A 16,614-nucleotide genomic window follows, 5' to 3' on the forward strand; every position below is an offset into this window, starting at 1 on the left:
TAGGAGCTAGGGTTAGGTTTAGGGTTAGGAGCTAGGGTTAGGTTTAGGGTTAGGAGCTAGGGTTAGGGCTAGGGTTAGGAGCTAGGGTTAGGTTTAGAGTTAGGAGCTAGGGTTAGGTTTAGGGTTAGGAGCTAGGGTTAGGTTTAGGGTTAGGAGCTAGGGTTAGGGTTAGGAGCTAGGGTTAGGTTTAGAGTTAGGAGCTAGGGTTATGTTTAGGGTTAGGAGCTAGGGTTAGGTTTGGGGTTAGGAGCTAGGGTTAGGTTTAGGGTTAGGAGCTAGGGTTAGGTTTAGGGTTAGGAGCTAGGTTTAGGTTTAGGAGGTTAGGAGCTAGGTAGGCTTAGGTTGGGAGCTAGGGTTAGGAGTTAGGTCAGGTTAGGAGCCAGGCCAGGGTTAGGTTAGGAGCCAGGGCTAGGGTTAGGCTAGGAGCCAGGTTAGGTTTAGGGTTAGGAGCTAGGGTTAGGTTTAGGTTGGGGAGCTAGGTTAGGTTTAGGTTAGGAGCTAGGTTATGTTGTTAGGGTTAGGAGCTAGGGTTAGGAGCTAGGTTTAGGTTTAGAGCTAGGAGCTAGGCTAGGTTTAGGGTTAGGAGCTAGGGTTAGGCTTAGGTTAGGAGCAGGGTAGGTTAGGGTTAGGAGCTAGGTTCAGGTTTAGGGTTAGGAGCTAGGTTAGGTTTAGGGCTAGGAGCTAGGTTAGGTTTAGGTTGGAGCTAGGTTATGTTTAGGGTTAGGAGCTAGGTTAGGAGCTAGGGTTAGGTTTAGAGTTAGGAGCCTAGGTTTAGGTTAGGAGCTAGGGTTAGGTTTAGGGTTAGGAGCTAGGGGTTAGGTTTAGGTTAGGAGCTAGGGTTAGGAGCTAGGTTTAGGTTTAGAGTTAGGACCTAGGGTTAGGTTTAGAGTTGGGACCTAGGGTTAGGGTTAGGAGCTAGGGTTAGGTTTAGGAGCAGGTTAGGAGCTAGGGTTGGGAGCAAGGGTTAGGTTTAGGAACTAGGGTTAGGAGCTAGAGTTAGGTTTAGGAATGAGGGTTGGGACCTAGGTTTAGGGTTAGGGGTTAGGGTTAGGAACTAGGGTTGGGGTTAGGAGCTAGGGTTAGGTTTAGGTTAGGAGCTAGGTTTAGGGTTAGGAGCTAGGGTTGGGTTTAGGTTAGGAGCTAGGGTTAGGTTTAGGGTTAGGAGCTAGGGTTAGGTTTAGGGTTAGGAGCTAGGGTTAGGTTTAGGGTTAGGAGCTAGGGTTAGGTTTAGGGTTAGGAGCTAGGGTTAGGTTTAGAGTTAGGACCTAGGGTTAGGTTTAGAGTTAGGACCTAGGGTTAGGGTTAGGAGCTAGAGTTGGGAGCTAGGGTTAGGAGCTAGGGTTAGGAGCTAGGGTTAGGTTTAGGAACTAGGGTTAGGAGCTAGAGTTAGGTTTAGGAATGAGGGTTAGGACCTAGGTTTAGGGTTAGGGGGTTAGGTTTAGGGTTAGGAACTAGGGTTAGGGTTAGGAGCTAGGGTTTAGGGTTAAGGTTACATTAAGGTTAGGAGCTAGGATTAGGAGCTAGGGTTAGGAGCTAGGGTTAGGTTAGGGTTAGGAACTAGGGTTAGGTGGTTGGAGCTAGGGTTAGGTTTAGGGTTAAGGTTAGGGTAAGAGTACGGGTCAGGGGTTAGGGAAAATTTGATTTTGAATTAGACTGAATTGTGTGTCCCCACAAGGTTAGCTGTACAAGAGAGAGGTGTGTGTGTGTGCATGCGCGCGTGCACTGGCCACTTCCCGTTTTCCAGAAATCCCGGTTGGAAGATTCCCGAAATCAGGAGGAAATATGCAGGAAACCCGGAAGTCATCCAATCAGGATTTTGCGAAAACCTGAGAATAATTTTGGGGAAACTTACAGGAATTTTGCAACCCTAAGAATAATAGTTGTGAGTGTTTTCCAGGGTGCAGTGTAGCATGTAAATACCTCCTGTCATCTGTCCTCCTGCCACTAGGTGTCAGCGGTGTGCTCCTGGGACTCATCCATCCACGACTCTGTGCACCTGAACCGCGTGACGTCACCCAACGAGCGTATCTACGTGATCGTTAAATCCACGGTGCAGCTCAGCCATCCTGCCTCCATGGAACTGGTGGTCCGCAAGAGGATCTCTGTTAACATCTACAACAAACAGGTCTGCACTGACTGGACTGGAGACACACACACACACACTGAACACACACACACACTGACAGACAGACAAACTGTCAACATCTACAACAAACAGGCCTGACCGGCCCGGTGACTATTGACACGGCTGACAGCACATAATTACATTAGATTAGAGAAACATTAAAGCCCGGTTTCCCGACCCAGATTAAGCCTAGTCCTGGACTAACAGGCCTGCTAGGACTGGGTTTCACCTCTGTCCGGGGAATCTGGCCCTGTAACTCTCTCTGTCTGGCAGCCTGTTACTCAATGTGCAGAACAGGTAGGCTTTCATGAGGAAGCCTTAAAATATAGTCTTTTTTATTCCATGTCTGTGATGTAGTGTACTCAGTACTGATCCACCATGTTGTTTTTCTCTGCCGTAGAGCTTCCAGAGAAGAGAAGGATGTCCTTGAAGAACACACTGTACTCAGTACTAATCCACCATGTTGTTTTTCTCTGCCGTAGAGCTTCACCCAGAGTCTGAAGAGAAGGAAAAGGATGTCCTTGAAGAACACACTGTACTCCTGTGGAGTCACCATGAGATCCTGTCTAATATACCAAAGGTAAACAGCTTCACTGTTACTGTGTGATGTCAGTGTCACTGTGTTAAATATAGTATACCAACAATAACTAGTCTAAACTATCTGCAGGGGACTAGTATCCAAATAAAGTTAGAAACTATTTTGATTTCATTTTGGTATCCAGAGATAATGGTACAATAAAAGTATTGTATTCAATTTTTTAAGGAGTGAGGGAGTCCCCCTTCTCACATGTTTTAGGTTTATTTAATGAGACAGGTTATATTTTATATCAAATCAAAGGTTATGTGTCACATGCTTGGTAGACAACAGGTGTAGACTAACGGTGAAATGCTTTCTTACGGGTCATTTTCCACCAATGCAAAGTTAAAAGATAAAATAAAAAAATTGTGACAGTGAATAACAAGTAAAAATAACATGGCTATATACAGGAAGTAGAAAATAACATGGCTATCTATATACAGGAAGTAGAAAATAACATGGCTTCTATATACAGGAAGTATAAAATAACATGGTTATATACAGGAAGTAAAAAATAACATGGCTATATACAGGGAGTAGAAAATAACATGGCTATCTATATACAGGGAGTAGAAAATAACATGGCTATATACAGGGAGTAGAAAATAACATGGCTATCTATATACAGGAGTATAAAATAACATGGCTTATATACAGGAAGTAGAAAATAACATGGCTATATACAGGAAGTAGAAAATAACATGGCTATCTATATACAGGAGTAGAAAATAACATGGCTATCTATATACAGGAAGTAGAAAATAACATGGCTATCTATATACAGGGAGTAGAAAATAACATGGCTATCTATATACAGGGAGTAGAAAATAACATGGCTACTATATACAGGAAGTAGAAAATAACATGGCTATCTATATACAGGAAGTAGAAAATAACATGGCTATCTATATACAGGAAGCAGAAAATAACATGGCTATCTATATACAGGAAGTAGAAAATAACATGGCTATATACAGGAAGTATAAAATAACATGGTCTATATACAGGAAGTATAAAATAACATGGCTATATACAGGAGTAGAAAATAACATGGCTATCTATATACAGGAAGTATAAAATAACATGGCTATATACAGGGAGTAGAAAATAACATGGCTATCTATATACAGGAGTAGAAAATAACATGGCTATATACAGGGAGTAGAAAATAACATGGCTATCTATATACAGGAAGTAGAAAATAACATGGCTATCTATATACAGGGAGTAGAAAATAACATGGCTATCTATATACAGGGAGTAGAAAATAACATGGCTATATACAGGGAGTAGAAAATAACATGGCTATATACAGGGGAGTAGAAAATAACATGGCTCTATATACAGGGAGTAGAAAATAACATGGCTATATACAGGAAGTAGAAAATAACATGGCTATATACAGGGAGTAGAAAATAACATGGCTATCGATATACAGGGGAGTAGAAAATAACATGGCTATAAACAGGAAGTAGAAAATAACATGGCTATCTATATACAGGAGTAGAAAATAACATGGCTATCTATATACAGAGAGTAGAAAATAACATGGCTATATACAGGAAGTAGAAAATAACATGGCTATATACAGGAAGTAGAAAATAACATGGCTATATACAGAGAGTAGAAAATAACATGGCTATATACAGGGAGTAGAAAATAACATGGCTATATACAGGAAGTAGAAAATAACATGGCTATATACAGGAAGTAGAAAATTACATGGCTATCTATATACAGGGAGTAGAAATAACATGGCTATATACAGGAAGTAGAAAATAACATGGCTATATACAGGAAGTAGAAAATAACATGGCTATATACAGAGAGTAGAAAATAACATGGCTATATACAGGGAGTAGAAATAACATGGCTATATACAGGAAGTAGAAAATAACATGGCTATATACAGGAAGTAGAAAATAACATGGCTATATACAGGAAGTAGAAAATTACATGGCTTTATACAGGTAGTAGAAAATAACATGGCTATCTATATACAGGGAGTAGAAAATAGCATGGGTATATACCTGAAGTAGAAAATAACATGCTAATCAATATACAGGGAGTAGAAAATAACATGGCTATCTATATACACGGAGTAGAAAAATAACATGGCTATATACAGGAAGTATAAAATAACATGGCTATATACAGAGAGTAGAAAATAACATGGCTATATACAGGAAGTAGAAAATAACATGGCTATATACAGGAAGTAGAAAATAACATGGATATCTATATACAGGGAGTAGAAAATAACATGGCTATCTATATACAGGAGTAGAAATAACATGGCTATATACAGAGAGTAGAAAATAACATGGCTATATACAGGGAGTAGAAAATAACATGGCTATATACAGGAAGTAGAAAATAACATGGCTATATACAGAGAGTAGAAAATAACATGGCTATCTATATACAGGGAGTAGAAATAACATGGCTATCTATATACAGGAGTAGAAATAACATGGCTATCTATATACAGGAAGTAGAAAATAACATGGCTATCTATATACAGGGAGTAGAAAATAACATGGTATCTATATACAGGGAGTAGAAAATAACATGGCTATCTATATACAGGGAGTAGAAAATAACATGGCTATCTATATACAGGGAGTAGAAAATAACATGGCTATCTATATACAGGGAGTAGAAAATAACATGGCTATCTATATACAGGGAGTAGAAAATAACATGGCTATCTATATACAGGAAGTAGAAAATAACATGGCTATCTATATACAGGAGTAGAAAATAACATGGCTATCTATATACAGGGAGTAGAAAATAACATGGCTATCTATATACAGGAGTAGAAATAACATGGCTACTATATACAGGGGAGTAGAAAATAACATGGCTATATACAGGAAGTAGAAAATAACATGTCTATATACAGAGAGTAGAAAATAACATGGCTATCTATATACAGGGAGTAGAAAATAACATGGCTATCTATATACAGAGAGTAGAAAATAACATGGCTATCTATATACAGGAAGTAGAAAATAACATGGCTATCTATATACAGAGAGTAGAACATAACATGGCTATCTATATACAGGAAGTAGAAAATAACATGGCATCTATATACAGGAAGTAGAAAATAACATGGCTATATACAGGAAGTAGAAAATAACATGGCTTATATACAGGAGTAGAAAATAACATGGCTATATACAGGGAGTAGAAAATAACATGGCTATCTATATACAGGGAGTAGAAAATAACATGGCTATCTATATACAGGGAGTAGAAAATAACATGGCTTCTATATACAGGGAGTAGAAAATAACATGCTATATACAGGAAGTAGAAAATAACATGGCTATATACAGGGAGTAGAAAATAACATGGCTATTTATATACAGGGAGTAGAAAATAACATGGCTATCTATATACAGGGAGTAGAAAATAACATGGCTATATACAGGAAGTAGAAAATAACATGCTATATACAGGAAGTAGAAAATAACATGGCTATATACAGGGAGTATAAAATAACATGGCTACATTGTTAACTCTCATAGACCTCTACACCACCCTAGGACACAGTTTGGTTAACTCTCATAGACCTCTACACCACCCTAGGACACAGTTTGGTTAACTCTCATAGACCTCTACACCACCCTAGGACACAGTTTGGTTAACTCTCTTAGACCTCTACACCACCCTAGGACACAGTTTGGTTAACTCTCTTAGACCTCTATACCACCCTAGGACACAGTTTGGTTAACTCTCTTAGACAGCTATACCACCCTAGGACACAGTTTGGTTAACTCTCATAGACAGCTGTACCACCCTAGGACACAGTTTGGTTAACTCTCTTAGACAGCTATACCACCCTAGGACACAGTTTGGTTAACTCTATTAGACCTCTACACCACCCTAGGACACAGTTTGGTTAACTCTCTTAGACAGCCTTACCACCCTAGGACACAGTTTGGTTAACTCTCTTAGACAGCTATACCACCCTAGGACACAGTTTGGTTAACTCTCTTAGACAGCTATACCACCCTAGGACACAGTTTGGTTAACTCTCTTAGACAGCCGTACCACCCTAGGACACAGTTTGGTTAACTCTCTTAGACAGCTATACCACCCTAGGACACAGTTTGGTTAACTCTCTTAGACAGCTGTACCACCCTAGGACACAGTTTGGTTAACTCTCTTAGACAGCTGTACCACCCTAGGACACAGTTTGGTTAACTCTCTTAGACAGCTATACCACCCGAGGACACAGTTTGGTTAACTCTCTTAGACAGCTGTACCACCCTAGGACACAGTTTGGTTAACTCTCTTAGACAGCTGCTACCACCCTAGGACACAGTTTGGTTAACTCTCATAGACAGCTATACCACCCTAGGACACAGTTTGGTTAACTCTCTTAGACCGCTATACCACCCTAGGACACAGTTTGGTTAACTCTCTTAGACAGCTGTACCACCCTAGGACACAGTTTGGTTAACTCTCTTAGACAGCTGTACCACCCTAGGACACAGTTTGGTTAACTCTCTTAGACCGCTATACCACCCTAGGACACAGTTTGGTTAACTCTATTAGACAGCTACACCACCCTAGGACACAGTTTGGTTAACTCTCATAGACAGCCGTACCACCCTAGGACACAGTTTGGTTAACTCTCTTAGACAGCTATACCACCCTAGGACACAGTTTGGTTAACTCTATTTGACCTCTACACCACCCTAGGACACAGTTTGGTTAACTCTCTTAGACAGCCTTACCACCCTAGGACACAGTTTGGTTAACTCTCTTAGACAGCTATACCACCCTAGGACACAGTTTGGTTAACTCTCTTAGACAGCTATACCACCCTAGGACACAGTTTGGTTAACTCTCTTAGACAGCTGTACCACCCTAGGACACAGTTTGGTTAACTCTCTTAGACAGCTATACCACCCTAGGACACAGTTTGGTTAACTCTCTTAGACAGCTGTACCACCCTAGGACACAGTTTGTTTAACTCTCTTAGACAGCTGTACCACCCTAGGACACAGTTTGGTTAACTCTCTTAGACAGCTATACCACCCGAGGACACAGTTTGGTTAACTCTCTTAGACAGCTGTACCACCCTAGGACACAGTTTGGTTAACTCTCTTAGACAGCTGTACCACCCTAGGACACAGTTTGGTTAACTCTCATAGACAGCTGTACCACCCTAGGACACAGTTTGGTTAACTCTCATAGACCTCTACACCACCCTAGGACACAGTTTGGTTAACTCTCTTAGACAGCTGTACCCACCCTAGGACACAGTTTGGTTAACTCTCATAGACAGCTGTACCACCCTGGGACACAGTTTGGTTAACTCTCATAGACCTCTACACCACCCTAGGACACAGTTTGGTTAACTCTCTTAGACAGCTATACCACCCTAGGACACAGTTTGGTTAACTCTCTTAGACAGCTGTACCACCCTAGGACACAGTTTGGTTAACTCTCTTAGACAGCTATACCACCCTAGGACACAGTTTGGTTAACTCTCTTAGACAGCTATACCACCCTAGGACACAGTTTGGTTAACTCTCTTAGACAGCTATACCACCCTAGGACACAGTTTGATTAACTCTCTTAGACAGCTGTACCACCCTAGGACACAGTTTGGTTAACTCTCATAGACCTCTACACCACCCTAGGACACAGTTTGGTTAACTCTCATAGACCTCTACACCACCCTAGGACACAGTTTGGTTAACTCTCATAGACCGCTACACCACCCTAGGACACAGTTTGGTTAACTCTCTTAGACCTCTACACCACCCTAGAACACAGTTTGGTTAACTCTCATAGACCTCTACACCACCCTAGGACACAGTTTGGTTAACTCTCTTGTAGTAAATAATATTGTGTTGTATTGTGGTATAATAATGTTGTGTTGTATTGTAGTATAATAATATTGTGTTGTATTGTAGTATAATAATATTGTGTTGTATTGTAGTATAATAATGTTGTGTTGTATTGTAGTATAATAATGTTGTGTTGTATTGTAGTATAATAATGTTGTGTTGTATTGTAGTATAATAATATTGTGTTGTATTGTAGTATAATAATGTTGTGTTGTATTGTAGTATAATAATGTTGTATTGTAGTATAATAATGTTGTGTTGTATTGTAGTATAATAATGTTGTGTTGTAATGTAATAATGTTGTGTTGTAGTTGTATTGTAGTATAATAATGTTGTGTTGTATTGTAGTATAATAATGTTGTGTTTATTGTAGTATAATCATGTTGTGTTGTAATGTAATAATGTTGTGTTGTATTGTAGTATAATAATATTGTATTGTAGTATAATAATATTGTGTTGTATTGTAGTATAATAATATTGTGTTGTAATGTAATAATGTTGTGTTGTATTGTAGTATAATAATGTGTTGTATTGTAGTATAATAATGTTGTATTGTAGTATAATAATGTTGTGTTGTAATGTAATAATGTTGTGTTGTATTGTAGTATAATAATGTGTTGTATTGTAGTATAATAATGTTGTGTTGTATTGTAGTATAATAATGTTGTGTTGTATTGTAGTATAATAATGTTGTGTTGTATTGTAGTATAATAATATTGTGTTGTATTGTAGTATAATAATATTGTATTGTAGTATAATAATGTTGTATTGTAGTATAATAATGTTGTGTTGTATTGTAGTATAATAATGTTGTGTTGTATTGTAGTATAATAATGTTGTGTTGTATTGTAGTATAATAATGTGTGTTGTATTGTAGTATAATAATATTGTATTGTAGTATAATAATGTTGTATTGTAGTATAATAATGTTGTGTTGTATTGTAGTATAATAATGTTGTGTTGTATTGTAGTATAATCATGTTGTGTTGTAATGTAATAATGTTGTGTCCAGGCGTCTGAGGAGCCTGAGGAGAGAGAGACTCTGGCCCTCATAGCAGCGAGGGGAGACGGTGAGGAGAGTCAGGGTGGACAGACCTACATAGAGCAATACACCAGAGGACTTCTGGAGGTGGAGAATATACTGAGCCTGGAGAGACTCAGACAGGTACCTCTCACACACACACTTCACACACATTTCACACACACACACAATGCACACACTTCACACATACACACCTCACACACACTTCACACACACACGCTTCACACACACACACACTACACTTCACACACACTTCACGCTGTTGAATGGTACTGGCTCTTGCTGTTACATATGGTAAATGATGTTCTTTTCGTCCATGAGTTTAGATGTGTGAATCCTGTGTGGTTTGTGTAAAGGAGGTATCTAAATGGATCACTGCCAACCACATTTCTCTCTGGGGACAATAAAGTTTGTTTGATTGATGTCATCAGGCGGTGACGGTGAAGGAAGCTCTGTCTGTTAAAGGGAGGAACATCAGAAGGAGCTTCAGCACCCCCAATGTACAGCATGTGAGATACACACACACACACACACACACACACACACACACACACACACACACACACACACACACACACACACACACACACACACACACACACACACACACACACACACACACACACACACCAGCACCCCCAACGTACAGCATGTAAGATACACACACACACACACACACACACACACACACACACACACACACACACACACACACACACACACACACACACACACACACACACACACACACACACACACACACACACACACACACCAGCACCCCCAACGTACAGCATGTAAGATACACACACACACACACACACACACACACACACACACACACACACACACACACACACACACACACACACACACACACACACACACACCAGCACCCCCAACGTACAGCATGTAAGATACACACACACACACACACACACACACACACACACACACACACACACACACACACACACACACACACCAGCACCCCCAACGTACAGCATGTAAGATACACACACACACACACACACACACACACACACACACACACACACACACACACACACACACACACACACACCAGCACCCCCAACGTACAGCATGTAAGATACACACACACACACACACACACACACACACACACACACACACACACACACCAGCACCCCCAACGTACAGCATGTAAGATAACACACACACACACACACACACACACACACACACACACACACACACACACACACCAGCACCCCCAACGTACAGCATGTAAGAACACACACACACACACACACACACACACACACACACACACACACACACACACACAACCAGCACCCCAACGTACAGCATGTAAGACACACACACACACACACACACACACACACACACACACACACACACACACACACACACACACACACACACACACACACACCAGCACCCCAATGCACAGCATGTAAGACACACACACACACACACACACACACACACACACACACACACACACCAGCACCCCCAACGTACAGCATGTAAGACACACACACACACACACCAGCACCCCCAACGACAGCACGTAAGACACACACACACACACCAGCACCCCCAACGTACAGCACGTAAGACACACACACACACACCAGCACCCCCAACGTACAGCATGTAAGACACACACACACACACACACCAGCACCCCCAACGTACAGCATGTAAGCACACACACACACACCAGCACCCCCAACGATACAGCACGTAAGACACACACACACACACACACACACACCAGCACCCCCAACGTACAGCACGTAACACACACACACACACACACACACACACACACACACACCAGCACCCCCAGCGTACAGCACGAACACACACACACACACACACACCAGCACCCCCAGCGTACAGCACGTAAGCCCCACACACACACACACACCAGCACCCCCAACGTACAGCACGTAAGACACACACACACACCAGCACCCCCAACGTACAGCACGTAAGACACACACACACACACCAGCACCCCCAACGTACAGCACGTAAGACACACACACACACACACCAGCACCCCCAGCGTACAGCACGTAAGACAGAAATGTGTGTGTGTCAGTGAGAGTTAGTGATCACTTGCTGTTGTCTTCCAGACTTCCTGCAGCAAAACAGACCTGATTGGCTGGGAGGATGTAGACTGGAAGGTACAGAATCTGATTGGCTGGGAGGATGTAGACTGGAAGGGACAGTACAGTAGGATGGTTCATTATTATAAACAGATCTGATTGGCTGGGAGGATGTAGACTGGAAGGTACAGTACAGTAGGATGGTTCATTATTATAAACAGACCTGATTGGCTGGGAGGATGTAGACTGGAAGGGACAGTACAGTAGGATGGTTCATTATTATAAACAGACCTGATTGGCTGGGAGGATGTAGACTGGAAGGGACAGTACAGTAGGATGGTTCATTATTATAAACAGATCTGATTGGCTGGGAGGATGTAGACTGGAAGGTACAGTACAGTAGGATGGTTCTAACAGATCTGATTGGCTGGGAGGATGTAGACTGGAAGGTACAGTACAGTAGGATGGTTCATTATTATAAACAGATCTGATTGGCTGGGAGGATGTAGACTGGAAGGTACAGTACAGTAGGATGGTTCAAAATCTGATTGGCTGGGAGGATGTAGACTGGAAGGTACAGTACAGTAGGATGGTTCATTATTATAAACAGATCTGATTGGCTGGGAGGATGTAGACTGGAAGGGACAGTACAGTAGGGATGGTTCATCTGATTGGCTGGGAGGATGTAGACTGGAAGGTACAGTACAGTAGGATGGTTCATTATTATAAACAGATCTGATTGGCTGGGAGGATGTAGACTGGAAGGTACAGTACAGTAGGATGGTTCATTATTATAAACAGATCTGATTGGCTGGGAGGATGTAGACTGGAAGGTACAGTACAGTAGGATGGTTCAATCTGATTGGCTGGGAGGATGTAGACTGGAAGGTACAGTACAGTAGGATGGTTCATTATTATAAACAGATCTGATTGGCTGGGAGGATGTAGACTGGAAGGTACAGTACAGTAGGATGGTTCATTATTATAAACAGACCTGATTGGCTGGGAGGATGTAGACTGGAAGGTACAGTACAGTAGGATGGTTCATTATTATAAACAGATCTGATTGGCTGGGAGGATGTAGACTGGAAGGTACAGTACAGTAGGATGGTTCATTATTATAAACAGATCTGATTGGCTGGGAGGATGTAGACTGGAAGGTACAGTACAGTAGGATGGTTCATTCTGATTGGCTGGGAGGATGTAGACTGGAAGGTACAGTACAGTAGGATGGTTCATTATTATAAACAGATCTGATTGGCTGGGAGGATGTAGACTGGAAGGGACAGTACAGTAGGATGGTTCATTATTATAAACAGATCTGATTGGCTGGGAGGATGTAGACTGGAAGGTACAGTACAGTAGGATGGTTCATTATTATAAACAGATCTGATTGGCTGGGAGGATGTAGACTGGAAGGTACAGTACAGTAGGATGGTTCATTATTATAAACAGATCTGATTGGCTGGGAGGATGTAGACTGGAAGGGACAGTACAGTAGGATGGTTCATTATTATAAACAGATCTGATTGGCTGGGAGGATGTAGACTGGAAGGTACAGTACAGTAGGATGGTTCATTATTATAAACAGATCTGATTGGCTGGGAGGATGTAGACTGGAAGGTACAGTACAGTAGGATGGTTCATTATTATAAACAGATCTGATTGGCTGGGAGGATGTAGACTGGAAGGGACAGTACAGTAGGATGGTTCATTATTATAAACAGATCTGATTGGCTGGGAGGATGTAGACTGGAAGGTACAGTACAGTAGGATGGTTCATTATTATAAACAGATCTGATTGGCTGGGAGGATGTAGACTGGAAGGTACAGTACAGTAGGATGGTTCATCTGATTGGCTGGGAGGATGTAGACTGGAAGGGACAGTACAGTAGGATGGTTCATTATTATAAACAGATCTGATTGGCTGGGAGGATGTAGACTGGAAGGGACAGTACAGTAGGATGGTTCATCTGATTGGCTGGGAGGATGTAGACTGGAAGGTACAGTACAGTAGGATGGTTCATTATTATAAACAGATCTGATTGGCTGGGAGGATGTAGACTGGAAGGGACAGTAGGATGGTTCATTATTATAAACAGATCTGATTGGCTGGGAGGATGTAGACTGGAAGGTACAGTACAGTAGGATGGTTCATTATTATAAACAGATCTGATTGGCTGGGAGGATGTAGACTGGAAGGTACAGTACAGTAGGATGGTTCATTATTATAAACAGATCTGATTGGCTGGGAGGATGTAGACTGGAAGGTACAGTACAGTAGGATGGTTCATTATTATAAACAGATCTGATTGGCTGGGAGGATGTAGACTGGAAGGTACAGTACAGTAGGATGGTTCATCTGATTGGCTGGGAGGATGTAGACTGGAAGGTACAGTACAGTAGGATGGTTCAAACAGATCTGATTGGCTGGGAGGATGTAGACTGGAAGGTACAGTACAGTAGGATGGTTCAAACAGATCTGATTGGCTGGGAGGATGTAGACTGGAAGGTACAGTACAGTAGGATGGTTCATTATTATAAACAGATCTGATTGGCTGGGAGGATGTAGACTGGAAGGGACAGTACAGTAGGATGGTTCATTATTATAAACAGACCTGATTGGCTGGGAGGATGTAGACTGGAAGGTACAGTACAGTAGGATGGTTCATTATTATAAACAGATCTGATTGGCTGGGAGGATGTAGACTGGAAGGTACAGTACAGTAGGATGGTTCGATCTGATTGGCTGGGAGGATGTAGACTGGAAGGTACAGTACAGTAGGATGGTTCATTATTATAAACAGATCTGATTGGCTGGGAGGATGTAGACTGGAAGGTACAGTACAGTAGGATGGTTCATCTGATTGGCTGGGAGGATGTAGACTGGAAGGTACAGTACAGTAGGATGGTTCATTATTATAAACAGATCTGATTGGCTGGGAGGATGTAGACTGGAAGGGACAGTACAGTAGGATGGTTCATCTGATTGGCTGGGAGGATGTAGACTGGAAGGTACAGTACAGTAGGATGGTTCATTATTATAAACAGATCTGATTGGCTGGGAGGATGTAGACTGGAAGGTACAGTACAGTAGGATGGTTCATTATTATAAACAGATCTGATTGGCTGGGAGGATGTAGACTGGAAGGTACAGTACAGTAGGATGGTTCATTATTATAAACAGATCTGATTGGCTGGGAGGATGTAGACTGGAAGGGACAGTACAGTAGGATGGTTCATTATTATAAACAGATCTGATTGGCTGGGAGGATGTAGACTGGAAGGTACAGTACAGTAGGATGGTTCATTATTATAAACAGATCTGATTGGCTGGGAGGATGTAGACTGGAAGGTACAGTACAGTAGGATGGTTCATTATTATAAACAGATCTGATTGGCTGGGAGGATGTAGACTGGAAGGTACAGTACAGTAGGATGGTTCATTATTATAAACAGATCTGATTGGCTGGGAGGATGTAGACTGGAAGGTACAGTACAGTAGGATGGTTCATCTGATTGGCTGGGAGGATGTAGACTGGAAGGTACAGTACAGTAGGATGGTTCATTATTATAAACAGATCTGATTGGCTGGGAGGATGTAGACTGGAAGGTACAGTACAGTAGGATGGTTCATTATTATAAACAGACCTGATTGGCTGGGAGGATGTAGACTGGAAGGTACAGTACAGTAGGATGGTTCATTATTATAAACAGACCTGATTGGCTGGGAGGATGTAGACTGGAAGGTACAGTACAGCAGTATGACTCTTTATTAAACAGTAGGATTGGCTGGGAGGATGTAGACTGGAAGGTACAGTACAGTAGGATGGTTCATTATTATAAACAGATCTGATTGGCTGGGAGGATGTAGACTGGAAGGGACAGTACAGTAGTATGGCTCCTTATTAAACAGATCTGATTGGCTGGGAGGATGTAGACTGAAGGTACAGTACAGCAGTATGACTCCTTATTAAACAGATCTGATTGGCTGGGAGGATGTAGACGAAGGTACAGTACAGCAGTATGACTCCTTATTAAACAGATCTGATTGGCTGGGAGGATGTAGACTGGAAGGTACAGTACAGTAGGATGTAGACTGGAAGGTACAGGAGGATGTAGACTGGAAGGTACAGTACAGTATGACTCTTTATTAAACAGATATCTTACTGTAGGTCTACTGATCTAACACATAGAATGGAAATGTCTAATAAAACTGTACTGTCTGGTCCTCCTCCAGGACCATTGTGACTCTAACCTGTCTGTCTGTCTGGTCCTCCTCCAGGACCATTGTGACTCTAACCTGTCTGTCTGTCTGGTCCTCCTCCAGGACCATTGTGACTCTAACCTGTCTGTCTGTCTGGTCCTCCTCCAGGACCATTGTGACTCTAACATGTCTGTCTGTCTGGTCCTCCTCCAGGGCCATTGTGACTCTAACCTGTCTGTCTGTCTGGTCCTCCTCCAGGACCATTGTGACTCTAACCTGTCTGTCTGTCTGGTCCTCCTCCAGGGCCATTGTGACTCTAACATGTCTGTCTGTCTGTCTGTCTGTCTGTCTGTCTGTCTGTCTGTCTGGTCCTCCTCCAGGGCCATTGTGACTCTAACCTGTCTGTCTGTCTGGTCCTCCTCCAGGGCCATTGTGACTCTAACCTGTCTGTCTGTCTGGTCCTCATCCAGGGCCATTGTGACTCTAACCTGTCTGTCTGTCTGGTCCTCCTCCAGGGCCATTGTGACTCTAACCTGTCTGTCTGTCTGGTCCTCATCCAGGGCCATTGTGACTCTAACCTGTCTGTCTGTCTGGTCCTCCTCCAGGGCCATTGTGACTCTAACCTGTCTGTCTGTCTGGTCCTCCTCCAGGACCATTGTGACTC

General features: G+C 42.1%; 1 protein-coding gene across 1 annotated transcript in view; it reads left to right on the forward strand.

The window, feature by feature from the left end:
* The window catches only part of LOC106606041 (kinesin-like protein KIF13A), a 55,002-nt gene that overhangs the window by 29,893 nt on the left and 8,495 nt on the right, over positions 1 to 16,614 (forward strand). The window contains exons 8-13 of the mRNA XM_045711473.1: positions 1,949 to 2,125; positions 2,608 to 2,642; positions 2,675 to 2,705; positions 9,591 to 9,743; positions 10,052 to 10,129; positions 11,771 to 11,821. Coding sequence (XP_045567429.1) covers positions 1,949 to 2,125; positions 2,608 to 2,642; positions 2,675 to 2,705; positions 9,591 to 9,743; positions 10,052 to 10,129; positions 11,771 to 11,821 — 525 coding nt within the window. The remainder of the gene's footprint in view (positions 1 to 1,948; positions 2,126 to 2,607; positions 2,643 to 2,674; positions 2,706 to 9,590; positions 9,744 to 10,051; positions 10,130 to 11,770; positions 11,822 to 16,614) is intronic.

This window comes from Salmo salar, unplaced genomic scaffold (assembly GCF_905237065.1).
Source record: "Salmo salar unplaced genomic scaffold, Ssal_v3.1, whole genome shotgun sequence".
Lineage (NCBI taxonomy): Eukaryota > Metazoa > Chordata > Actinopteri > Salmoniformes > Salmonidae > Salmo > Salmo salar.